Source organism: Podospora pseudoanserina, chromosome 1, assembly GCF_035222485.1.
Source record: "Podospora pseudoanserina strain CBS 124.78 chromosome 1, whole genome shotgun sequence".
Lineage (NCBI taxonomy): Eukaryota > Fungi > Ascomycota > Sordariomycetes > Sordariales > Podosporaceae > Podospora > Podospora pseudoanserina.
In genome coordinates this window covers 7,933,895-7,954,758 of record NC_085920.1, presented here as the reverse complement: position 1 = coordinate 7,954,758, position 20,864 = coordinate 7,933,895, and the positions used below count along the sequence as shown (strand labels likewise).

Below are 20,864 nucleotides of genomic sequence, written 5' to 3'. Positions count from 1 at the left end.
ACGTAACTATGTAGAATACTCGGGACGGCCCGGGCCGTTTATCTTTTCGCTTCTTCCTGTGTATACAATCGTCTTTTGTTGTACACATTGCACTTATTCCACTGTTACCGCTCGATCCTGGTGAACTTGGTATCTATGTTGGCTGAGAAGGGAGGATGGGTCGCACGGTTACCTGTCAACCCAGCTCGAGCTAGAGAAAAGCCTTGGCAACCGGTCCGCCGTACTATTCGGCTTCATTTCTAGATCCCTTGCGAAATCACGTTCCGTCATCACAGCGATGTCAACCTCTGGCCAAAAACCAGCGATGAGCTACGAGACTTACGACACGACAATGGGCAGCACAAGGAAGGGAATGAGGAGCGTGAAAATTAGTCCTTGATGACTTGGAATATGGGGCGCATGTTTTTCCATTTGCTTCGTCTGCCGAGGAAGAGTATTCCTCGGTTGTAGCTTTGCGGTTGATTTTTCTGATTTTAGGAGTTTACATTGTCTTCCTTCATGTGGGAATAGTTTGTTGTCTTTGTTGGTGCTTACTGCTCGGGGAAGTTTATTCAATTCTTGATATGGGATTTGGCCTTGTTACCTTCATCGCGGCTGGTGCCTCCTCAATGGCTTCACACGGATGATGCTATTTATAGGGTTCATGGATGGCGGTGTTATCATGCTTTTGGGTACTTCATGTATCATACGTATACAGATACCGAATGTTATATGAGATGTTTATATCTTGAATCAGGATGTTGGTTTCCTGTCAAGTATGGGCTTGTGGAATCATGACGACAGCTGATGCTGAGGGTCTTCTTTTTGGGTCGACGGTAACGCTTAGATGTGGGACGGTGGAGTGGTAGTCAGATGGATATCACACGTCCTCCAGATATACTGAGAATGACAACCCTATTGTTGACTTGAACATTACAGATTTGTAGCACAAAATGTTCAGGATGATAACCCCGACAGTCTCAATATGCCGTTGATCTTCCTCCCGTCAGGTGGGGCTCGGCAACGGGCAAGCCGCATCCCGTCATATCCCTGCTCGTGTTAGCCGGCCGGAAGCTCCCCGGCGCATCGGTTTGAGGGCCACTCCACAGGACAGCTTCCGTGTCCAGCAACCCAACCTTTCCCAAGAAGGCTTCTCTCACGACCTGGCTTATCATCATCTATGTTTCCAGACTTCGAAGCCAGCCTATAGTAACTTGCTTCATCAAACTTTCTCGTGAATATTGATTTCCGATCTGGACCCATAACCCGACTGCAAGATCTTGAGTCACAGCTATCGACCTACCCCGCAACGAATCAAGCCGGCCTTAGTTCACCAAGCAGCTGGTCATCGATCTGGTCCCAACTTACTTATAACCACCCGCCCGCCTTGAGACTTGAGAAGGTCATTTGAACAGTGTCATCGGGAGGAATTTTGTCAGTCTCTTCAAGATGATGAGCGCACAGCTCCAGCAGCAGCAATCGGCGGCAGACGGAGCCGCCCCGCCAGCGTTAGGAAACCAGTCGCTGGGCTCCGATGAACTCCCACCTGTACGGAACCGCGCCTCAGAAAGCAAGAGCCCATATGTTTCCCTTCATGCCGACACACCTGTAGCTTGGCAACCTATGAGCGAGGAAACTCTGGCCCGAGCCAAGGCCGAAAATAAACCCATCTACATGCATATTGGATTTCTGGCTGATCACCGTAAGCTGTTCTCCGCTGTTGCTTTCAATAACAACAAAAGCTGACCGTATACCACTCCAAGTTTGCCACATAACAACCCGGGACACATTTCACAATCCCACAGTTGCCGCCTTCCTCAACGAGCACTTTGTCCCGATCATCGTGGACCGGGAGGAGCGACCAGACCTCGATGCAATATACCAAAACTACAGCGTTGCTGTCAACAGCATCAGTGGCTGGCCGTTACACCTATTTTTCACTCCCGATCTCGAGCCCTTCTTCGCGAATGCCTATTTACCTGCGCCTGGTACTGTTGGGGAGGATGGGGAGGCATGCGACCTGCTCACCATTTTGCAAAGTAATCATCGACTGTGGGTCGAGAAGGAGCAAAAGTGCCGGGAGGAGGCTGCGAAGGAGCTCGAAGGTCTAGAAAAGTTTGTTCAGGAAGGCGCTTTGCCACTTGCTCGCGCTCCCAACGCCACAGCAACGTCCGATTCGGATATTGAGGTGGACCTGGACCACGTTGAGCTTGCTGTAAGCCGTATAGCAAAACTTTTCGATCCTGTGCATGGCGGTTTTGGCCAGCCTGGGGAGCCAAAGTTTCCTAACCCGGCGCGGCTGTCCTTCTTGCTCCGGCTCAGAGAATGTCCTGATACAGTACGCGATGTCATTGGAGGAGACGAGGATGTTGAGAGGGCGACAAAGATGGCGCTTCAGACGTTGAGCAAGATGAAGAACAGTGGTTTAAGAGACCACATCGGTGAAGGGTTCATGCGGATGAGTTCCACCAGCGACTGGAACATGCCCCATTTTGAGAAGATGGTGGGCGATAACGCCCTACTGTTGGGGGTTTATCTTGACGCCTGGCTTGGAAACAGAAAAGGAACGCAACTAACCAACCAAGACGAGTTCGCCGATGTTGTGTTGGGTCTGGCCGACTACCTGATCAGTCCCGCAATTCAGCAAGAAAATGGGGGCTTTATTTCAAGCGAGGCGGCGTACTCATACTATCGCAAGGGCGAGCAGCACATGACAAACGGGACATTTTACCTTTGGACTCATAGGGAGTTTGACGAGGTTCTGGGACCAGAAGCCAGCAATATCGCTGCCGCATATTGGAATGTACAAGAGGATGGCAATGTACCCCAAGAGCGGGATCCCTCCGATGAGTTTCTTAACCAAAACATTCTTTCCGCCGGTAACGGTGTTCATGAGCTCTCGACTCAACATGGTCTTCCGGTTGAGGAGATACATCGGATCATTGCATCTTCAAAGAAGAAGTTGCTTGCTCATAGGGACAAGGAACGCGTACGACCACCCAGAGATACGAAAATCATTGCTGGAGTCAACGGCATGGTCATCTCAGCACTATCCCGGTCACAAGCGGCGGCGGAGGCTGTTGGCCATTCCAAAAGTGCGGAGTATATCAAACGCGCTGAAAAGGCAGCCCAGTTTATCTTTGACAGTTTGTGGTTAAATGATATCAACACCGAAGGCCCAAACGGTGGGCAGCACAAAGTACTGCACCGCTATTGGAACAATGGGCCGAGCGAGACGCTTGCCTTTGCTGATGATTATGCCTTTTTGATTGAGGGTCTTTTGGATCTGTACGAAGCAACACTCAGTAAGCGGTGGCTAAATTGGGCCCAGGATCTTCAAGGTGAGTCGATCCCCTAATGTTTCAAAATGACGACAATGGAGAGCTGGTTGCTAACGCACCGGACCAGAGGCACAAAACCGGCTATTTTATGACTCGCCATCGGCAGCGAACGGTACCCCAAGCCGACGCGCCGCTGGCTCTGGCGGTTTCTATTCAACTGAGCTGCAGACCATCAGCAGCAATATCCCACGCCTGAAGAGTGCCATGGACATTCTGATCCCCTCGGTCAACGCCGTCTCGGCCTCCAACCTCTACAGACTGGGCTCCATCTTTGCGGAACAGCGCTATAAGCAGATTGCGTTAGAAACGATCAAGGCTTTCGACCCCGAGCTCATGGAACATCACTGGATACACCAGAGCCTACTGGCAAATGTCATAACAGCGAAACTGGGAGTGGAAGAGGTCCGGATAGAGAATCAAGACCTTGCTCAGTCACAGCTGGCTGAGCTACGCTTGAGAGCGAGAGGTCGCGCAAGGGTTCTTGTCGGGGCTAAATAGTCATACCTGGCGATGCCTGCCAAGTTGAAGTTGTAAGAGGCAGACATGGTTATATATCGACGGTCCAGGACCTGATTAGGGATATATGAATCGGGCACTGGCACGCTTGAGCAGTGGGCGAATGAAACGCATGGGAAGGTAGCTTTTGAGTGTGTCGGGACTCTTGTATCAAAGCGGTCATGTATTTATAGTTAGCAGCTGTTTAGTAGTAGCATGGGTGTTGAATTAAGTGGTACGTGTAGATGCTGAATTTAGTGTTTTCTCCCTAACTCACGATGGCTGTTTTGAGTGTTTCGCTTTTTCATGCTGTGGTCAGGTGTCGAAACAGAGATTCTTATGCCGAGAACTGCTGAAGAGGCCCTAATCTCATGACATAAAGCATGTGCCTGGCTTTGCAGGTCTACGCAGGTGAGGTTGGAGCATCAGAGGGCCAACATGAAGCATTCTCTCTACATGTGCAGACATGATCCCAACACTGTGCGGCAAATGATAGCTCCAAGGCCTCTCGGCTATCGCCCTACAATGCTCAAGCACCTGTGAAAGAACCATCACCCATCATTCGGGACCTATTAGAGATATGTTGAGACCCTGACACCAAATAAGACAGCGTTCTCCTCTACTCCTCTGTGTGGGAGGCCCCCATCTCCGTCAGACACACTCGATGAACTACCATGAAGCGCATCTTTTTGGTGAAGATAAAAACCCATTCATGACCACGGGGACCGCAAATGCTTGGAGCAGACAGACGACCAATGCTTCTGGCTCAAAACATCAGTCACGAATATATCTCGACAGAGATATTCTGTCCATATCGAAAACAGGGGGTATCTAAATCTTCTTGTTCCAAAACAAGGGGTGACATAATCCATATTAACGCCCCCTTCCCTCCCTCTCTTAACCGGAGCTAGATAGACATGTACACGACCATTTCTAACAACGACGCACAATGAATGGGAAAAGAAGTGAAGAAAAAAGAGGCTGACCCCTTGAGTGTTTGTTTTTGTCATGTAGGAATGCGAATGTTATTAATACTGTATGTAGCTGGCAAATCGGCAAAAGGATCATTTGCCTGTGCCGCTCTTCCTGTTCATCAGGCCTTGGAAGAAGGCCTGCAGGTTTTCGGTATCCATTTGGGCGTTTGCTTCGGCGCCCACCTCATCTGTTGGGCTGCCTGGCTCGGAGGTGCCGTATGCTTGACGGTCCTGGACACAAATGTTAGTCTCCTGTGGTATGATTAGAGTTCAAAATTTTCACCGGGGTGCTCACCTTGAGCCTCTGAACCATGTCATCCGCGTCTACTTGGATACCGCCCATGTTGAACTGCACCGGGCCAATATGCTCCAACACTTTGGCTTCTGTCGGCCGAGTATACGGGTCCAGCGCCCCCTCATCCTCCTCAATCTTCTTGAAGGGTTTATTTCTGGAGCTGCCAAAGTCTTGACCAAAGGTCTCGTCGTGCTGTTTCTTGAAGGTCTCGAGCTGCTTGAGCTGTTTGCCGAGGAAGGCTTGGGTGTCCTCGCTCTTTACTTCAAGCTCGGTCGAGTGAGTGTCGCGCCCCGCCAGCTGGAGGGCGTCCATTGTGGGATCCTGCACCGACAGCTCGTATAGCCTGACTGTCGAGCCCTGGGGTTCTTCGTCGTCCTCTTCTTCCTGGTCGTGAACAGCTTCACCGCTTTCGCCATTGGGCTCGCGATTTGACGTGTTGCCGTTTGATTGAGGATGTGGGAATGGCTGATCGAGGTCGGCGGTCCAGGCATTGCTGACACGTTCCACGTCGAAACCTTCTCGTAGTACACGGATCTTACCCCACGAGTCCCAGTTGGGGGGGACTACAATCTTGTCCCTGTCGATGACATTGTGCTTTAGTGGTTGCTTCTTCAGAAGTGAGTGGATGCCAAGGCTTGAATGAATCAAGCTTGGGAGTTGCGAGGGTAAAGAGGGGGTGGTGTAAATCAGAGAAGCGCCATCTGTGGGACCACATTAGCATTGTGACGATTGTTTTCTCTGGAAAATAGGGGCAGCATACGCCTAAGCAATACTGTCCGCATGAACTGTAACACAACATCAAACTCCTCCTCCTTCCAACTTTGTGTTTTTTCAAGGTATTCCATTTTTTCGGCCTACCGAGGCTGAGGTTAGCTACTGCGAAAAAGGAGGCGATTCCATGGGATGTTACATTTTGAGCGACAACGCATAGTGGGATACCCAGTGCGTCCTCCCACTCGCCAGGACCTGGGGGTAAAGCAACACCATCATCCGCGACTGGCAAGGCCGTTGTGCCGTCGAGGTTGGTCCCGCCACCCCTACCGCGGTCGCGCCATGACAACATCACTTCCTCCATTGCTGCCATACACTCATGGCTTAACGAGATCAGAACAGTCCTGAGTAACAAAATCCACTCCCGCAACTGGCGCATCCATTTCCACGGCTGAGACCAATCCAGTAATATTACAATCAGGGTATTGGGTATCGTCTGAGGCGTCAGAAGCGGCTTGAGAAGAGACGCGAAGCTCGGCGAGGGGTTTGTAAGAGTGTACAGAGATATGCGAGCCAAGGTGTCTTCCTGGTCGGCATCAAGAACGTCGTAGTAGGTATACCCCAGTGCAAAGCTGTTTGCGACTGGGGGCATTCGAGATGCGTTTCGATCAAGGGTTCGGCGTAGCTCGTTGTTGGAGAGGGATTCGAAGAACTCTCGCTGGGAGTCGACAGTACCTCCTAGTAAAATAATATTCTTTTCTGGCAGTCGCTTTGCGCTGGCTACCCCGTCCAGCATGGAGCTCCAGAGATCCTTCTTCTCCGCCTTCTCGCCATTCTTGCCATCTGATCCTGACCCAACAGAGGCTGTCGTGTAAGACGAGTACCGGTTTGTATTCCCGGCCATGGCTGCGCCTGTTCAGGACGAGCTCACCGTGTTGCTTGAATGGGATGTTGTCGTCGCTGGAGTCGCATTTGCGTGTTCAGGGATTCGTGGTGTTTGGGCTCGAAGTTAAAGGTCGCAAGGCGAGACACTCGATAACCGTCCGCCGGCGCCGCTATGTCGATTGATCGTTCCGTTTGCTGGTCACCCTGAAAACGCTCCCCTCCAGCAGGTGTTGACTTCAGTAGAGCTCAAATGCGGGCCGTAAATTCCCCGAAACATTCGCGGACGTCGTTGGGAGACGCGACTGGCGGCGTTTGCCCAATGCCAGACAGAGTTGCAAGCCAGTACAGCCAGTGGACCCTGACTGCAGGGGGTTCGGGCGGTGGACATCTTTGTCTCGTTGAACCCTAACCCCTGCTCCCCCGCTACACCCTTTTGCTGCATAGTCTTCACGGCGGGCTTTTGCCCAACTGTGCGCTCCCCTTTCCGAGTGACTCCGATGACTCTTCAAAAGATATATAGTGCACTGTCACAGTTCCGAACTCGGTATCACACCTCCAGAGAGGCTTATCTATTTTCTTCGAGAGAGAAATACAATGTTATTGCAGGTCTTGGGACCAAAACGGCCTTGGCTGCAGTGGGATCTATGTAAATAGGCGAGCTTCCCCAGGCTAATGGAACCTTCCGGCATCCACCTGGTCTTTACCTGCAGCAGCTCCGCCACTGATCACCTAGCGCATTCCCCACTCTCTCGGGTCATCCTCCGTGAAAGGCTGCCATCGTCATTCATCCAACTGTATTACACCGATTGCCTACAAATAGACAACGTTTTTGCGCTTGAACATCTACAGCCAACTATACGCAACGGTCACCACCAGTTTGATCCGACATTGATAACAGGCACAATGGCGAGCACAGCCAAGTATACGCCTGCTGCGCAGGAAGATCCCGATGCGCACCTCTACACGCAGCCGCCTCCGTCGTACCAGGCTGAGAGCAGCTCGGCGCAAGACAATGCTGCCCTCTTTGGCGGCGCCCCTCGCAGCAGCGAAGACAACATCCCCGATGACTTCAAGGTGGGCATACTCCTGCGCTTATTCTGTATCAACAGCTTGACCTAACAGCGCTTCTCTAGTTCGGAGGTTCCGTTGCCGAAGCTACCCTCGAGATCCGCAACCAGTTCATCCGCAAAGTCTACACCATTCTTACTGTCCAAATACTCGCAACAACCCTCGTGAGCTCCCTAAGCTTCATGAGCGATGGCTACAGAAATTGGATTCAGAATAACCCCACCGTTCTCTGGCTGTCTCTCTTTGGCTCCATGGGTTTCATGATCCTCACCTACTGGAAACGTCACTCATATCCTACCAATCTGCTCTTCCTCTCCGGCTTCACACTTCTTGAAGCCTACACCATCTCCGTCATTGTCTCTTTCTACGACTCTTCTATCGTACTCAACGCAGTCGTGCTCACCGGCGGCATCTTCATCTTCTTGACGGCCTTCGCTTGTCAGTCCAAGTACGACTTCACTTCATGGATGCCATATCTCTTTGGCGCTCTTTGGGGCTTGGTCCTCTTCGGGTTTATGTCCTTCTTCCTTCCTCACACCAGCACCACTGAGCTCATCTACGGTCTGTTGGCCGCGTTGATCTTCAGCGGCTACATCCTCGTGGACACACAGCTCGTTATGAGGAAGCACCATGTCGAGGAGGAGATCGCTGCCGCTTTGAGTTTGTATCTTGACATTATCAACCTGTTCTTGGCCATTTTGCGGATTCTGAACAGCCAGAACAATAACTAAGTTTGGCGGCGGTTAAAGAAGTGGTCGTGGTGAATGGGCGAAGGAAGGTTGAGAATGACGGACGATAAGGTACGATATGGGATCAAGAGACGAGCGTGGTATGACAGGGCGGAGGTCGTTTTGTATTATTGATGTTTGCTTCCCTCTTTGTTTTTTTTTTTTTTTTTTTTTTTTTTTGGCTTTGGGATGACTCGACCTGATGGGATTACTATTCTTGGTTTCGGCAGGAGTTAATAAATGGACGGCCCGTTATGACTATGGGCTTGCTTCATCTATAGTGTTTGGTTTCGAATGATCATTTAAAATGTGATTGATGTAGGCCGTTTGCCATAGCGTAGAATGTGTTGAGGAAATCGTTTCCTTGGGCCCAGCAAAGCATCAGCTTCCACCAACCCCACTAAACTCGATCAATTTATTTCAGATTTGCCTCCGCGAGGTTTCTATTCACACCACACCTTCTGGTCACTGAAACTAAGAGTTGAAAGACGCGCCAAGCCACACGCGAAGGAAGTCGCCGTTGATTCCTTGTCCGTTAGTTGTTGCACTTTAGTATATCTTGCCGACCTTCGTCGCCATCCGCGACAAATCACCCTGGCACGCCGCTCTTTTTTCTGGAGGCTTTGGCAGATGGCGAGAAAGGGGGGACCAAAGTTTTATGCTGTTCGCGTCGGCAAAAAGCCCGGTGTTTACACCAGCTGGGATGAGGCCAGGGACCAAGTCACCGGCTTTGGCGGCGCAATTCGTGAGATTCTCTTCCTTCATGATGCATACCTTACACTGACTGGCCTTCATAGACAAAAGCTTTCCCACCCGCAAGGAAGCACAGGACTGGTTCAACGCGGGCCGCTCTTCTTCAAACATGACAAACCAGCAGGCTAGCAGCAGCAGCCAACCTTTCCGACGGGGACCTGATCAACCAACACCACAAACCACGAATCTCATCCGACGTGGCTCTGATCATTCCTCGCCTCAAACCAGCTATCCTGGTCGAACCAACCGCAATGATCCTGCTCCGGCCCGCGACAACTCCCCATCACCACCAGCACCACCACCAGCATTCCCTCGCTATCCCATCATAAACACCGTCACCAACAACATCGTCCTCCCCAAAAAGAACCCAGTCCCCCCAACCTCAACCGCCACCAGAGAGCCCCCCGCCAAAAGAGCCAGACCTAACCCCGACCCAAACGAACTGATCGTAGTCTACACCGACGGCGCCGCCCCCGGCAACGGCAAAAGGCACGCCACAGCCGGGATAGGAGTCTACTTCGGCGCCGGCGACCCCAGGAACATCTCCAAACGCCTCCCGGGCCCCTTGCAAACCAACCAGCGCGCCGAGCTCATGGCCGTCCTTCTCGCGCTTCAGGCTTTTGACCCCGCCGAGTCGGTGGAGATCAGAACGGACAGTCAATACTCCATCGACTGCGTGACAAAGTGGTATCGGGGATGGGTCAGAAACGGGTGGCTGTCGGCAAAGGGCGCGGCGGTTAAGAACGACGATATCATCAAGCCTATTCGGGCTCTGATTGACGAGAGGGATGCCGCCGGGGCGAGGACAACGTTTACCAAGGTGGCGGGACATTCGGGGGACCCGGGGAACGATGCGGCTGATCGCTTGGCCGTTCTCGGGGCTCAGCTGCCTGTAGTTGAAAGCCGCTTGCGGAGGTGAAGAGGTTGAGGTGTTTGGCGGATTGGGCATTGGTTTTCTCGTATTTGTAAATCACACACAGCGAAGAGGGGTGGATAGTCAGCGTTGTTAAGAGAGTACAAATCGTCGAGATGAAAACTTAATTTAGGTGATATCTGCATTAGAAGTCCAATAGTAGAAAAAAAGGAAAATAAAGCGAGTCAGATAGTAAGTGGCCGACTCAGGGTATAACCAGCAAGCTGATGCTGACAGACGTGACGGAAAGAACAACAGCCTGGCCACCTCCCAATGAACCCTCCCTCCTCTGCATTACGGGGCCCATGCTTCCGTTGCCTCACCCCCTGGTTATGGCGTCGGCTGGAACCAAAAAGAGAACTACCAAATCTTGACCTCGTCACCTAATCTGATATCCAGCCGACACCATCTATCCCTTCCCTTGATGACTTCCGCGTGAACCCTGTGCCCTTTCCGCCAGCCTATCACGCACCCCTTTTCCAGTCGCTCTTCGTCACTGCCATTGCGGGCGTGCTCCATCGTCCTCTGTTTCTCGTCACATTCATGGCCTTGGGCTGGAGCTAGTATCGTCTTGGTAAAAAAAAGAAATTGCAGAAGCAGCGGGGGGGGGAATATTTTGTCTCTAAACACAACAGAAGAACCAACGCCTGCACAGAAAGATCAGGTCGCCTAGGAAGTTTCGAAGTTTCGCCATATCGGTATGACAGCCGTGAAACTTCGATAACCTGATACCATCATGGGGTTTACTCTGGGTTGCCATTGGGCTCCGAGTGGTTGGAAGGAGTCCCTTGTTGGGCGGCAGCCGCAGCGGCAGCCTCGCGCTGCATCCGGGCCTCGATCTCGCGGAGCTGGGATTCGCGGGCCAGGAGCTCCTGGCGCTTCTCGTTGATCTCGCGTTGAACCTTGACCTCGATTTCGCGGAGCTTCTCCTCCTCACGGCGCAGCTGTTCCTCCTTGAGGCGAACAGACTGTGACGCAAGGTCCTCAGGGTTCATCGAAGAGTCGCTGCAGTTGATTAGTATGTATCTCACCACAAAAGCATACGCATTAACTTACACCCCAGCACCACCCTCGACGCTCTTACTGAGCTTCTCGGTACGGTAGTTTTCGTAGAGGAAATCGTGGGTGATTTCCTTCAAGTCAGCAAGGTGGCTGTGGAGAAGCGCGGACCGGATAGCCAGGAAATCGGAGTGACGCGGGTTGTCAACCTCGACGACACCCCAAGGGTACTGGCGGGCGCGAACCTGGCGACCTCCGATCTCGATGATGTCTTCCGATCCGACAATAGCGAATGGCATAAGACCTCTGAGCTCGGCGTTCTCCTCCACTGTGTCCTCATCGTCCTCCTCAATATCGTAAGGAAAGTTGTAAACGGGAATACGGTAGTGTTCGATATCCTCCATCACAAGCTTCTTCGTCTCTGCGAGTTCGGCGGGAGTAAGCGAGTCGGCCCGGCCAATAACGGGGATGACGTTGACCCTGGGGGCAAGGCGCTTCATGAGCTCGATATCAAGCTCGCGGAGGCTAGCGCGTATGTTAGCAGGGTATTCAGGCCCAAGTTGAGAGCAGAGGATAAATTACCCATGGCCGGTCGGGGTGATGAAGTAAAGCATGGCGTGGATGCGGTTGTCTCTGAAACGGGGATTACGCTTGATACGCGACTCCTCCGCAAGAATGTCATCGTATTGCCTCTCCAAGTACCCAACGATCTCGGCAAAGCTGTTTGTACCCAACCAGTTAGCACGCGGTCTTGTCTTGTCTGCCACGGGCTTTGGAGCACCTACCTGGCCTCATTGTCAATCTGGTCGCCAAAGCCCGGTGTGTCGACGATGGTAAGAGAAATGCGCGTTCCCTCCTCATCCAACTCAAGCTCTATCCACTGTTAGATGCTGGCTTATCCGTGCCTCAGGTTCTCGTCCTGAGGAGGGGAGGGGTTGCATACCGACGGTGACGGGCTTGATCTTGACGCCATCCTCGACGTGCGCAGTAGACGGGTCATCCGATTCCTTGTGGCCAAGGACGGGCTTGCCGCAGAGGGTGTTGACAAAGGTAGTACGGCCTAGAAGAATCACCAGCGCAGTCAGCAACACGTGCGCGCAAGAGCATGGCCAAACATGACGGCCTTGTAGCTGATGTTTGTTTACTTACCAGTTCCCGAGGCACCGCAGACCATCAGGCAGAACTGGATACCCTTCTTGACGTTCTTCTTTCGGCGGATCATCTTCTGCTCAATGCCAAACAACGTGTTGTTAGCTCCAACCATAGCTGTGAAGTTATGCAGGTTCGGTGTAAACGGGTGTTTTGAGGTCTGCCACACGTGCGAAATGCGGGTTGCGGAGAGCTGTGTTGCGGGCGAAGGATGCGAAGGGTTATGGGCTTCACTGAGGAAGCTGGATGGACAGGGAAAGGCAGACGTACGGCTGGAGAAGACATGATATTGGTGTGGAGTCGCGACTTGTATGGAAACACGGGTAAAACTAGCGCCGACCTTCGACAGAGCGCTCAACAGGCAATCAAGAATAGAATTAATAGACGATTGGGCGTATCCAGGCACCAAAAAGGCGGACTCTCGAATGAATGCTTGTGTAGAATCAACAAGCGTCGTCGGAGTCGAGGAATGGGACGACGGCGAGGATGATCACGGTTCGGGTTGGGAAAAGGAGAAGGGCCGGGATGGGCATCGAGGCGGAAAATGCCAATTTCACAAAATTGTTGCGGGTGCTACCGCAGCAGGAGCCCAGGAGTTTCAGCACGGAGCACTTCTGGCTCTGGCAGTGAGTGAGAACCACCGCCCACTAACAGCCAGAGCTGTCAACCCAGCACAGGAGCAGTAATGACCAGCCGCCCCAGCCCGCAAATCTCAGGGGTTGCCCGTTCATGACATGGCGCTAGCCCTGTCTGGGAAAGGCGCGCTCCAAATCCCCAGGTGGAAGCGCCCCTTCCTCGGGACTCCAGATTCCCCACCCGGACATTTCATAGGCAGGCAACAGCTGGGAACGGCTGGCAAGGCCTCGTGTCTCGATTTCACCCAGTCCTGTTGTCTCAATGGTCTCAGCATCAGCGATTGCGTTGTTGGCGCAGTTGGAGTTGAAGCTGGTGACTGTCTTTGAGATTGCAAAACTCACTTCTGCGTTCCAGCTCTCCGCCAATGGTGAATTTTGGACAGGACATGAAACAGGAAGCTTTTGTACAGACTTGGGTCAACCTCGCCTGTTAAAAGATCGTATAAGTGGCCGCTGCCAGGCGTGGCTCTCTGGAACTCCTTCATCCAACAACCTCAGGAGCAGCCGGAGTGCAGCTGACACACTCAAAGCGCCAAGCCCAACCTGTTTACGGATAGCAACAACAACACCTCGTCATCCATCTATCTCGACGTTGTCAGTTGCCGTTTGTTTTTCTTATCTCGTTTTCGTAATCAAGCTTTGACCGGCACTGCATCCGCTCATATTTGTCTCATCCTGCTCGGCACCGACCTTCATCAGCAACCACCCCCCGGCATCGGTTCGGGGCAATCGGGACTGTCATGAATACTCGACCGCCTCTCGAGACAACCAGCCTTCCACTGGTTCTCTCGATAACATTTAATGACGATTGCAGCTGTTTTGCTGTCGGGCTGAATACAGGGTTTCGGAGTAAGTGCTTTACCTGTGTCTTGAGAGTCGTTGAGCTACCCATCAACTGTGCTCCACCCATTTCTCGACTCTCCTGTAACACAAGAAGATGATGGCACTCCCTCTGAACTCGACCATTGGACTTGACTACTTTGTGCAACAGCGCTAACAATGACAAGTCTTTAGCTCGGAAACATGCACGCAGACCACAGCACGCGGTATGTCTTTCCTTATCAGTCTTGCGTGTGCGTTTTTTGACCCTTTGAAGACTGACTATGAGCCTGAGCAGAATTCAACGCGGGTGTTGGGCTGGTTCAGATGATGGGCAAGGCTAACTATCTGGGCATCGTCGGTGGGGGTAGGAAGCCAAAGTTTGCTGCCAACAAGCTGATCCTCTGGGACGAGGGTAGGAGCAAGTCCGCTCTCGATATCAGCGCGTTGACACCTGTGAGGGGCACTCAGTTGTCTAAGGAACGGATAGTCGTGGTGCTACAGAACAGTGTCCGGCTATACAAGTTTGCCAAACCGCCTTCGTTCATCACAGCCTACGAGACGGCCAACAATCCACTGGGGCTTTGCCGCATGTCATCCAGAATCATCGCATTCCCAGGCCGAAGTGCCGGGCAGGTGCAAGTGGTTGAGATTGCTACGTCAAACGTGAGCATCATCCCGGCCCACACAGCGGCCATTCGAGCCCTTCAGCTGAGTTTGGATGGCGAGCTTATAGCAACTGCTAGCGAGACCGTAAGTGGCTTTTAATTTTCAAGGCATTGGCTGCGGTGTTCGCTTGCTAACTTGGAACATAGGGAACGTTGATTCGAGTATTCTCAACCAGGACCTGCGCCAAGATAGCTGAACTTCGCAGAGGAATCGATCCAGCAGCTATCTTTTCTCTTGCGTTCAACCCATCTGGGACTATGCTCGCTTGCACATCGGACAAGTCCACTCTACATGTCTTCGACATGCCGAAAGGAAAGAGATTGGGTGGCCAGGGTGAGGACGGGGCGCCGGAAACAGCGAATGATCAAGGGAAATGGGGGATTTTGTCCAAGATCCCTTTAATGCCTCGATTCGTCAAGGATGCTTATTCCTTTGCCACACACCCCTTCGAGGCGGGTGATGAACCCTCTAGTGCGAACCAGCTTCTCACAGAGAGCTCAACACTTGGGACTATGAGGCTGCCAAAAGGGGTTATTGGTTGGCTTGACGACACTTCGCTGCTGGTAGTTGGAGCTGGCACTGACGCTCGTTGGGAAAAGTTTATCATCAAGGATGAGGGAGGGGGCAAACGTTCTCTAGCAAAGGCGGGCTGGAAGAGATATCTCGCGGACTAGGAGGGGACTACTCGACGTATTGACCTTTTGGCGCGGCGTTAGTGTGGGTGGCATTGCTTGTTTAGGGGGTATGGTTTACATGGAATTATGGGAAGGGGGCAGGCTATCAGCGGCAGGAATTTGGGCTCAACAGCAGGCGTTTATTTGGCATTTTACTTGATGGCATCATTCTCCAGCAAACATTAGCGGCTGGTTCAATGTGTAGTTTTGTATTAACATGGCTTGGGTATCTTTATCAACTCGTTGCACTTCTTCAATGACCAACACACTTGGGTCTCCTGTCAGTATCCAGGGCTCCATTCAATCTCTACTCGGGCGTGGGGATCTGCTCCGACTCCTGCGCCGTCTGCGGTCGTCATCATCACGATGACGCCTGTCACGGTCCTTTCTTCGATCATCACCATCTCCTCGATCGTCTCTGGGACGGCGCTCATCGACCCTGTCTCGGCCTCGGTCGGGCCGGTCATCTCGATCACGCCCGTCGTCTCTATCCCGCCTGTCATCTCTATCCCGCCTGTCATCTCTATCCCGCCTGTCATCTCTGTCGCGCCTGACATCTCTGTCGCGTTTGACGTCTCTATCACGCCGGTCACTGATGCGACGTGCTTCGTCCCGATGGCCATCCCTCCTACTATCACGGCCCTTCTCTTTGTCGTTCCCACCAGAGGGTGACATATCTCTTCGGCGCTTCCGGTCTGGGTCGTCCTCGATGCGTTCTTGCCTGCGGTCCTGGTGTCTGTCCTCTCGCTCATCCTCGTCACGCTTGGATTTGTGCGAGCGGTGGCGATGCTCCCTATCCTTGTCCTTCTCTCTACGCTCCCTGTGTTTCCGGTTATGTTTCTCCTCCTTCTTCTTCTCCCTCCTTAGGGCCTCATCCACCTCCTTTTTCTTCTCCTCAATCAAAAAATCCTTCATCGGGTCGTCATCGTCATGATCCTGAATAAGCAGCTGCAATTCTCTCTCCTCCTTGAGCATCGCCCTCCTGGGCTTGTCATCCTCATCCTCATCCTCGTCCGTACCGTCCTCATCCTCACTCGGCAGGCCCTTCTCCAACCTCTCCCGCCTCATGACATCCTCCCACCCAACCTTGCACTCCTCCAAGTCCTCATCGTCCCTCGCCTTGTACCGCGCATGATCAACCCTGATCAGCCTCCCCGCAATCTCCGCGCCCCCCAGATTATCCACCGCCAAGTCGGTGCTCCGCTGGTCTTCGTACTTGAGCCACCCAAAGCCCTTTGATTTACCTGTTTCCTTGTCGCGGACGAGCTTGAGAAAGGTCGGCTCGCCGTACTGGCTGAAGATGGTGATGACGTCGCCTTCGGTGAGCTCGTAGGGAAGGCCGCCAAAGTAGACGAAGGCTGTGTCGCGATAGTCGGTGTGCCAGGAGGCAGAGGGGGGGATCCCGTTTTCAAGCTCCTTTTTATTGAGCGCTTGAATGGCGCGTATTTGGTTCATTTTTTGGGAGGCGTGGTTGGATGTGGTTTGAGGGCAGTGGTCGTGCTGGAAGAGAAGGCTGAGCATTTGATTGGGAAAACATTGGCTGGAAACTAGACGAGGCTGCAACAACCTTGCTGGCCCGTGCCAAGCACCAAAGAAAACAGAAAGCCCGGGTTAGGGTCCAGCCGAGCTTGGCGCCAACTTTAAGCACCGGGCGCCAGCGAATGAGAATCCCCACAAATCAGGTGTCACGCGAAGCTTGAGCTGTCTGATCATTTGGGTTTCATCAACCCCTATTTTTTGATGTTGAAATTCCTGCCTTCAGGGGATGGTGGGCAAACCGATTGGTTGCTTGATAGGAAGCGCGGCCAAAGACTTGGGGAAAATATAGTCAGTGATTGGACAGGCCATTGTTTGCTGCTTTCAAGGATCTGTATTCGGCAACTTTCGAAGCTGTGGGTTATTCCTAGGTGTGAGCTTGACAAGCTTTCCAGTTCTCTGACAGGAGCTTTCGAATGTGCGCCCAACACTGGCCGGCGAGCAATAAACAAAAAGATCCAACCACAGTGCGGAAAGGGGACACATGCAACAATTGGACGATGAGATGCAGCAGACCACCCCGCGCTCGAAAGATGGTGGGGTTGAGGTCCCTGAACTGTGTAACCCTCTACGGACCCCCTCTGATTAGTTGTCGTGCAACAGCTGTTCCCCTGACCCGATCTTGGGTGTACAGACGGTGTCACAGATCTTTCAAATAGAAAAGCTCGAGCGTTGTCTTGAGCTAGACATTCAGTTGAATAGGAGTTTTCGTGCTGCATCTGTCACCAGCAAAAAAAAAAAAACATGTTTGAAGAAAGCAAGAAAAAGGAGAACAGAGCTGATCTACGGTCAGTGCTCACCCTGCTTCCACCATCCCCGCCTTTCCCAATCCAGCAAGGTGCGCTTGGAGTTTATGGTGCCGGGGCCCCTACCCCTGGAAGAAAGCTCACAGCAGAAAGCTTGCCGTGAGCGCGCACAGTGCATGTCCACCGCCTTTGGGGCTGGCTGGGCTCAGTCCAGCCCAAATTCAACATTTTGGTCAAACCGCCAAACGGGGTGGAGTGTGGAACTGCTCCCTGCCCGTCGTTCGCTACCGCTGCCGTTGTCTTTTGCCAATTGTCCCATTGGATTGGACTGGATTGGTTTCAAGAGGCAGCTCGTCGTTCGTTTTTGCTGTCGTCTCTATCGTCTTGCTGTTGGTGATTGACGGCGTCCTCGTTTTCTTTTATTTCCCAATCTGGTGGTGTCCCTTCCTGCCTCTCAGCTTTCAACCCCGTCCCGCACCTGCTCTGAGCACCGCGTGGTGACAGCTGGACCGACGACACTCTCGCGCCTCTTGTTCGACCGGCTTCACCGTGCCCAACACGCCCGACGGACGGCTTGTATCCAGCCGGCACGGCTCAAGTAAAAGTCGGTGGCCTCGATCGCGACGAATCTTCAACAACATCGTGCTACTCCATCAGCTCGTCTCCCAGACGGTCAATTGGCGGTCCGGCCGTCGCTCAGTACACCATGAGCAACCTCCCGGCCCCTATTTCCCAAGATGGCCCCGACCAGCACGATACCCAAGTCACCTCTGTTGGCCTGCCGCAGACAGCACCGCGGAGTAACGGCAAGCCCAACAGTTTGAACGTGCCCCTATATATGCAAAGAAACGGCAACAAGGTGCTTGTTCGTCGACCCAAGCGAAAGGATGATGGGGCTCTGAAAGGTCTTGCCCGGTGGTTTGTTGCCAATCAGATTGGTCAGTTCCCATACTTCGTATCTAGGTCTTTAGATCTCAAGCTGACTTCCACAGGACTCTCCTGCAATCTCGTCGCCCTCCTCTTCCTGGCCCACAGCATGCCCCGCGCGCGCGAGTACACATCCAAGTTCTTTACGCTCTCGTATTACAACCAGAATACAGGGAAATACTTCCTCGGTGGCGACGATTGGTACCTCATCGCTTTCTTCATCGTGGTGTTGACGGGCTTGAGGGCTGGGATAATGGAATACGTGCTGGCTCCGTTTGCCAAGGCTAAGGGAGTTCATAAGAAGAAAGACATTGTAAGATTCAGCGAACAAGGCTGGTTGTTGGTCTACTATTCTTTCTTCTGGCCCCTGGGAGTGGTATGTGTCAAAATTACTTTTCGTTTCTGTCGTTGAAGTGAGGCGTGCTGACACGATGGCACAGTACATCTACCGGACATCTACCTACTATCTGAGCCTCCACGATCTTTGGAAAGAATGGCCGAATCGTGAAATGGATGGGCTCATGAAGGCCTACACCCTGGCACAGCTGTCTTTCTACCTGCAGCTACTCATTGTTATCAACATCGAGGAGCGTCGCAAGGACCACTGGCAAATGTTTTCCCACCACATCGTTACAAGCACCTTGATTTATGCTGCTTACAGAGAGGGACACACGCGCGTGGGCAATCTCATTCTGGTTCTGATGGATGTGGTGGACATTTTCCTTCCCGTATGTGTTGTCGTGACGCCTCGGCACCCCCTGATTATGTTCTTGTCTGCTAACCAAACCCCTTAGTTCGCCAAGTGTCTGAAATATCTGGGTTACAAGACGATTTGCGATGTCATGTTTGCTGTCTTCATGGTCACATGGTTCATCGCGCGACACATATTCTTTCCGATGGCCATCTACTCCGTCTGGGCTCATACCCTGATCTACATGAACGGCTGCTTCTATGGGCGCGAACTTGACGGACCGCACCCGCCACCCGCCAACGACACCTGGCTTTATATTGCGAGACCGCTCTGGGATACCGATGCACCAGTCTGCTTCAACCACAACTTCCGGAACGGATTCTTCGGCATGCTGTTTTTCCTCCAGATTCTGACCGTGATGTGGTTTTATCTAATCATACGAGTTGCCATTAAAGTGATCAAGGGAGGCAGCGCCGAGGACACGCGAAGTGATGACGAAGCAGATGATCTCGAGGATCTGGATGAGTATGTTTACGAGGAGGCGCAGCCGCTTGAGGAGGAAGTTGGCGCGGACGAAATCGACCTGAAGAGCTGGGAGAGGAGGGTGGCCCGCGGCAAAAGGTCAACAACGGCAACAGGAGTCAGCTTGCCTGGTCACAGCGACCGTAAGGAACTCCTCGGACGAATCGGTTGCGAGAAGCAGGTTGACTAAGGTGGCGATGATTGTCTTGGTTATATTTGCCAAAAAATACCTTTTTCCTTTTATAGCGACAAGACCCGGGCAGGAAGGCAATGGTTGCCAGAGCGAAGAATGCACAGTGGTATAGACGAGGGCCGGCCCACAATCACCAACACTACCGCTTTGGCTTGAGGGCGAAATGCAAACTAGGAGGGTACACTAATTGTGGGCGTTGGGGAGATCATTTTTTTTGTTTTCGGATTGACGGGTTTTCCGAAATGTCTTTCTCCGTTGCGTATACATCGGTGCCTTCCTTTTTTTACTGTCACCGCCTCGCAACCAGCCCCCGCTTCTTTTTTCTTATTTGGTTGCCCATTTACTTGCGAGGGGCTGAGTTGTGAGAGAGTGGAAAGTTGTGGGGTGGTGTTGGGAGTCTACTGTTGCATGGTTTCGCCAGCTGCTGCTCTGGTTGCTCAAAAAATGGTGGAGGGGCAGGCATTGGGATGGAACGGATAGGTGGGGAGGGGAATTGGAACATACACAAACAAACGAACGAAACGAACCCGAGGCGGGGAAAAAAGAATACCCTATTATACCAGTTTTGTTTTCATGCGTCGATTAATATTGAATAGAGAGAGAGCTGTTGGTGTACGGCTTAACAAAGAATTTGTTATGTCTGCCTCCTGACAGTCTGTCCAGGTTGGGGAAAGATGGCTGTCTATCATCTTTAGTCCACAAACATCCTTTGGTTTGTCACAAGACAGAGAGACGCGGCGAGCAGCACATTAGTAGTTTTAATATCAACAAATACCCAATATTTCCCTTCGCGTCCTGACGTCTCAACCCGGGCAACTTGGCATCGCCCACCCGTTCCGACTCCCGTTTTCGTTGTATCCTTGAGCAAAGATCTATACATTTTGATGGCCGGATGTACCACTCTGGATCTCCGCCAAGAGCTTCGGGATGACAATAAAGGGTGGCCATGGCCGGGGACAGATACGGTATGGTGTGGAAAAGAGAGTCTTGGTTGGGTAGGGTACTTCTAGCGAAAGTGGGAGCTGGACAAGGTGATGGCCCGCAACGCGCTTGAGCTGGGGTAAGTTGATGTGCTCAGATCAGGTGGACGGTTATTTGGTACTTGGGTGATGCTTATCATGGGAGATACCTGCTGTCTTATCTCAATGGTGCCAAACAAAAA

The 20,864-nt window shown here is 52.3% G+C and overlaps 8 protein-coding genes across 8 annotated transcripts; 5 read left to right on the top strand and 3 right to left on the bottom strand.

Annotated features, from left to right (window-relative positions):
- Positions 1-1,428: 1,428 nt before the first annotated feature.
- QC764_122260 (uncharacterized protein) lies at positions 1,429-4,162 on the top strand (the record flags this gene model as incomplete). Its single annotated transcript, XM_062943460.1, has 3 exons — positions 1,429-1,681; positions 1,743-3,320; positions 3,388-4,162. The coding sequence occupies 3 exons, from the start codon at positions 1,429-1,431 to the stop codon at positions 3,816-3,818; spliced, it is 2,262 nt and encodes a 753-aa protein (XP_062806583.1). The 3' UTR covers positions 3,819-4,162.
- Positions 4,163-4,268: 106 nt separating this feature from the next.
- QC764_122250 (uncharacterized protein) lies at positions 4,269-7,256 on the bottom strand. The gene is made up of 4 exons (XM_062943459.1): positions 5,995-7,256; positions 5,845-5,938; positions 5,085-5,785; positions 4,269-5,020 (listed from the first exon to the last, which is right to left on the bottom strand). The coding sequence occupies exons 1-4, from the start codon at positions 6,697-6,699 to the stop codon at positions 4,880-4,882; spliced, it is 1,641 nt and encodes a 546-aa protein (XP_062806582.1). The 5' UTR covers positions 6,700-7,256; the 3' UTR covers positions 4,269-4,879.
- A 96-nt stretch (positions 7,257-7,352) lies between these two features.
- Positions 7,353-8,479, top strand: QC764_122240 (uncharacterized protein; the record flags this gene model as incomplete). The annotated part of the gene is made up of 2 exons (XM_062943458.1): positions 7,353-7,754; positions 7,814-8,479. The coding sequence occupies 2 exons, from the start codon at positions 7,353-7,355 to the stop codon at positions 8,477-8,479; spliced, it is 1,068 nt and encodes a 355-aa protein (XP_062806581.1).
- A 565-nt stretch (positions 8,480-9,044) lies between these two features.
- QC764_122230 (uncharacterized protein) lies at positions 9,045-10,164 on the top strand. Its single transcript, XM_062943457.1, has 2 exons — positions 9,045-9,221; positions 9,274-10,164. Exons 1-2 carry the CDS (start codon positions 9,107-9,109, stop codon positions 10,146-10,148), a joined length of 990 nt encoding a protein of 329 aa, XP_062806580.1. The 5' UTR covers positions 9,045-9,106; the 3' UTR covers positions 10,149-10,164.
- Positions 10,165-10,214: 50 nt separating this feature from the next.
- On the bottom strand, positions 10,215-13,000 carry CDC11 (Cell division control protein 11). Its single transcript, XM_062943456.1, has 7 exons — positions 12,561-13,000; positions 12,291-12,366; positions 12,085-12,201; positions 11,927-12,014; positions 11,724-11,861; positions 11,199-11,666; positions 10,215-11,147 (listed from the first exon to the last, which is right to left on the bottom strand). Exons 1-7 carry the CDS (start codon positions 12,573-12,575, stop codon positions 10,886-10,888), a joined length of 1,164 nt encoding a protein of 387 aa, XP_062806579.1. The 5' UTR covers positions 12,576-13,000; the 3' UTR covers positions 10,215-10,885.
- On the top strand, positions 12,881-15,380 carry HSV2 (Phosphatidylinositol 3,5-bisphosphate-binding protein). The gene is made up of 4 exons (XM_062943455.1): positions 12,881-13,774; positions 13,933-13,971; positions 14,043-14,497; positions 14,560-15,380. The coding sequence occupies exons 1-4, from the start codon at positions 13,666-13,668 to the stop codon at positions 15,085-15,087; spliced, it is 1,131 nt and encodes a 376-aa protein (XP_062806578.1). The 5' UTR covers positions 12,881-13,665; the 3' UTR covers positions 15,088-15,380.
- Positions 15,381-15,387: 7 nt separating this feature from the next.
- Positions 15,388-16,608, bottom strand: QC764_122200 (Mitochondrial NADH kinase; the record flags this gene model as incomplete). Its single annotated transcript, XM_062943454.1, is given in 2 exon segments — positions 15,388-15,601; positions 15,620-16,608. The coding sequence occupies 2 exon segments, from the start codon at positions 16,606-16,608 to the stop codon at positions 15,388-15,390; spliced, it is 1,203 nt and encodes a 400-aa protein (XP_062806577.1).
- A 733-nt stretch (positions 16,609-17,341) lies between these two features.
- On the top strand, positions 17,342-20,522 carry lag1 (Sphingosine N-acyltransferase lag1). Its single transcript, XM_062943453.1, has 3 exons — positions 17,342-18,672; positions 18,737-19,024; positions 19,091-20,522. Exons 1-3 carry the CDS (start codon positions 18,076-18,078, stop codon positions 19,697-19,699), a joined length of 1,494 nt encoding a protein of 497 aa, XP_062806576.1. The 5' UTR covers positions 17,342-18,075; the 3' UTR covers positions 19,700-20,522.
- Positions 20,523-20,864: the final 342 nt, after the last annotated feature.